Source organism: Trypanosoma equiperdum (genome assembly GCF_001457755.1).
Source record: "Trypanosoma equiperdum strain OVI genome assembly, contig: ctg_1646, whole genome shotgun sequence".
Classification (NCBI taxonomy): Eukaryota; Euglenozoa; class Kinetoplastea; order Trypanosomatida; family Trypanosomatidae; genus Trypanosoma; species Trypanosoma equiperdum.
This window is the reverse complement of record NW_027123667.1, coordinates 1-3,011: the sequence shown is the minus strand read 5'-3', so window position 1 is coordinate 3,011 and position 3,011 is coordinate 1. Positions and strand designations below refer to the sequence as shown.

General features: G+C 42.4%; 1 pseudogene across 1 annotated transcript; it reads right to left on the bottom strand.

The window, feature by feature from the left end:
• Nucleotides 1-996: 996 nt before the first annotated feature.
• TEOVI_000760400:pseudogene lies at nt 997-2,262 on the bottom strand (annotated as a pseudogene). Its single transcript has one exon. A coding segment is annotated over exon 1 (1,266 nt).
• Between the last annotated feature and the right edge of the window lie 749 nt (nt 2,263-3,011).

Genomic DNA, 3,011 nt, shown 5'->3' with positions numbered 1-3,011 from the left:
AATATTATAGTATTTCGCCCAAATGTTAGCAATTATAACCAATTATGTTGACAAAAAGAGTTTGACATCATCTCATACATACTCAATACTTTTCGCATCTTTCTGTTTTTTCTCTTTCTCGTTTTTCAGAACTGAATATTAGGTTCCGCCATCAAAATAAAGGCAAAAGTTTCTACTTTTTCCGCTTTTCTATTTATCCATTATTGTGTCAAACATGCGCATCATCGACTTTTCTGTATTATTTTCCTCTGTACTGTACTTTCGTATATTCTGCCGTTTCATTCGGTATTTTCATTCTCACTTTTCCTTTTTGTGTCGGTGAATCCGCTAATAACGTAGAAACACCATTTTCCTTTTAGTCTGGAGTTTGTCTCTCCATAATTTCCCCTTCATCATGTTCTTTATTAATTTCAATTATAATGTTTTTGTTTTAAACTCCGCGTATTACCCATCCCTATATCCCTCTTTCAAATTTCTACGTTTACTTTTATAATATTCCTCTTAATTTCTCTCCTTTACTCCCATCTTACCCTTGCCACTGTTTTAAGAGCTTCTAATTTGCAAGTCCATTTCAGGTTCACCACCAATCTTATTAATATATTTGTATATTCACACTCACAACACTCACATCACTCGTATCATTATTATCATTCTTCCTATTTCTGTTATTTTTATAACCCTAGCTAATATGCATAAAATAAACAAAAGTATACAATGTTACGTTATATCACTTTTTCATACCCTATAATCATTATTAATTTACATTAATGAGCCACTATTATTCTTAAATTTAGCAAAGTTTTATATTCCAAAAATTTTACTAATTTGCACATTTTCGTCAAAAAAGTTTTAACATATATTAAATATTATAAAATATAGGAGTCATATATAAACTTTGGCGAAACTATTTTACAACCTTCATTGTAAAAGGAAAAACGCAAGCAAAAGAGGAGCCTTGTTAATGACAATAGAATCGCTTCCAGTGTTGTTTGTTTTTCCTGTTTGGGCCCCTGCAGTTCCATCTCCCGTTCCTGCTTGGGTTGCTTGATCTGATGAGCATTTTTTAGCTTTGTTAGTGCTATTCTCATTCCATTTGCAAGGGTCTTTGCATTCTTTTTGGTCCTTCTTGTTGCAATCTTCTTCCTTTGTTGTCTGCGCCGATGGTTCTGGTTTAACCGCTGTTGCTATGGTAGGTAGTTGGATTCCTGTTTTTGCGGCTTGCCGAGTGCTTTCTGCTGCTTGGTCTAAACTTTTTAACTGCTCGGCTAGTGCAGTTGCTTTGGCGTACGCGCGCTCGGCATCGCCTAGTGCTCTAGCTGCTGACTGCAGCTCTTGTACCCACGTTATGCCTGTCCCTGGTGTCCCTAGTTGGTAAAGATAGTTTACACATTCCGCCTGGCTGCTGCCTTGACAGCCCGTGCCTGTTGCCAGACCTAGCATGAATCGGACTGCTGCGTTAGCCTCCGATCCCGCTTGCGCACCTATGCGGCCGTAGAAAGCCGCGAGACGGCTGTGGATGAGATCGGGTGTGAGTTCTTCCGTCGCTCCTGATTTTTTTCAAGCCGCGATCAGGCCTTTGCCTGCTGTTACTTTGCCGGCTGCCGGGTTGGCGTTCACTGCTCCGAACGCTTTTTGTCCACAGGGCTTTGCTGTGGGCGTCCCTGCCGGTGCGCATAGACATATCATATCATTTATTATCGACTGGCCCACTGCTTTGTTGCCCGCGTTGCCGTCGCCGCATACGTTGCTTTTTGGATCTGTCATCCCTTCGCCATCATAGTCGGTTTTGCCCTTGCCGTATATGGCGTTGTTTATATGCGTCATTGCGGTTTCAAAGCCTTTGGTGACTGTTTCTTTCTTCTGTTTGTAGTCGGCCGCAAGCGCCGTTGCTCGTGCGTGTAAGCTGTTTATTTGAATGTTAGCGAGTCTCTTATACGGTGTGTCTGGCACCGGTGCGTATGTATCCTGTTTATTCGGGTCTGGCTTCTGTTGGCGCCTGTTCTCTACGTCTTTCAGCCATGCTTGTAACGCTACTGTCCTTTCGCTTGTGCCTTCCTTGCCTTCTAGCGTGCCGTCCTTAGTTTTAAGCCAAGATTCAGTGGCTGTGCTTAGGTTGGCGTTGAATATCGAATCTAGAAGCGGGGCCTCATCTTCTAATGTCGCCGCCCAGTGGCTTGGCGCAGTTGTATCTTTGAGGCTGTAAAGGCCACAGAGGACTGCGAAGTCCTGTGCGTTAGTTCCGGCGTCTGTGTTGGCTGCGGCGCGTAAGAACGAGGTCGCAAGGCCGACTGCTATGATCACTGCCGTTGCTGAACTCACACCCTTCTTCTGCATTTTCTTTTTAGTCCCTTTTATAGAAAAAGAAGTTTAGGTCGCTGTGATGCAGGAGGGAACTGGAGTATAGCCCTTGTGATGAAGACATTTCTACTTGAGTTCTGTGTAGGGATGTCTGTCTTTGCTTTTCCGGTGCCTTTGTTGTCGGCTGCTACACTGTCCGGTGTGCGCTTTAATTTGTCTGATATTTTGATCACGATAAGATGTTGAGGATGCAGCAGTATTCATATGCTGAGCCGTTTGGCTCCCAGGTGCGCCTGCTATATCCAACGCAGTCGTGTTATCTTGTGTCGTTGTGTGGGACTTCCAGTGTCGATCCGCTGATTATTACAGCTCAATGTCCCACAACTCTACCTAAATATGGCGGTTTCACACCGACGCTCACAGCCAAAATCGACCATCTTGCTTTTACTGTCTTGAACAACTTCCCTTGCTTATACTCATGACAACAAATTTCCAGATATTCAAGATTTCATTCCATTTCATCAAGCGCCTAGATTATAATTTTACACAAATTATTTCGGTCTAATATTTCTACTTTCTAACTCTCTGTACCAAGAAAAAATTTTCATAATCAGTTTTGCTTTTGGCTGTCATGCAATTGAATATCCTGAAAAGTAAATGAATGGCGCTGCTCTAATCACCCCACTACTGGGAATAGTAAAAAATCTCTCCTC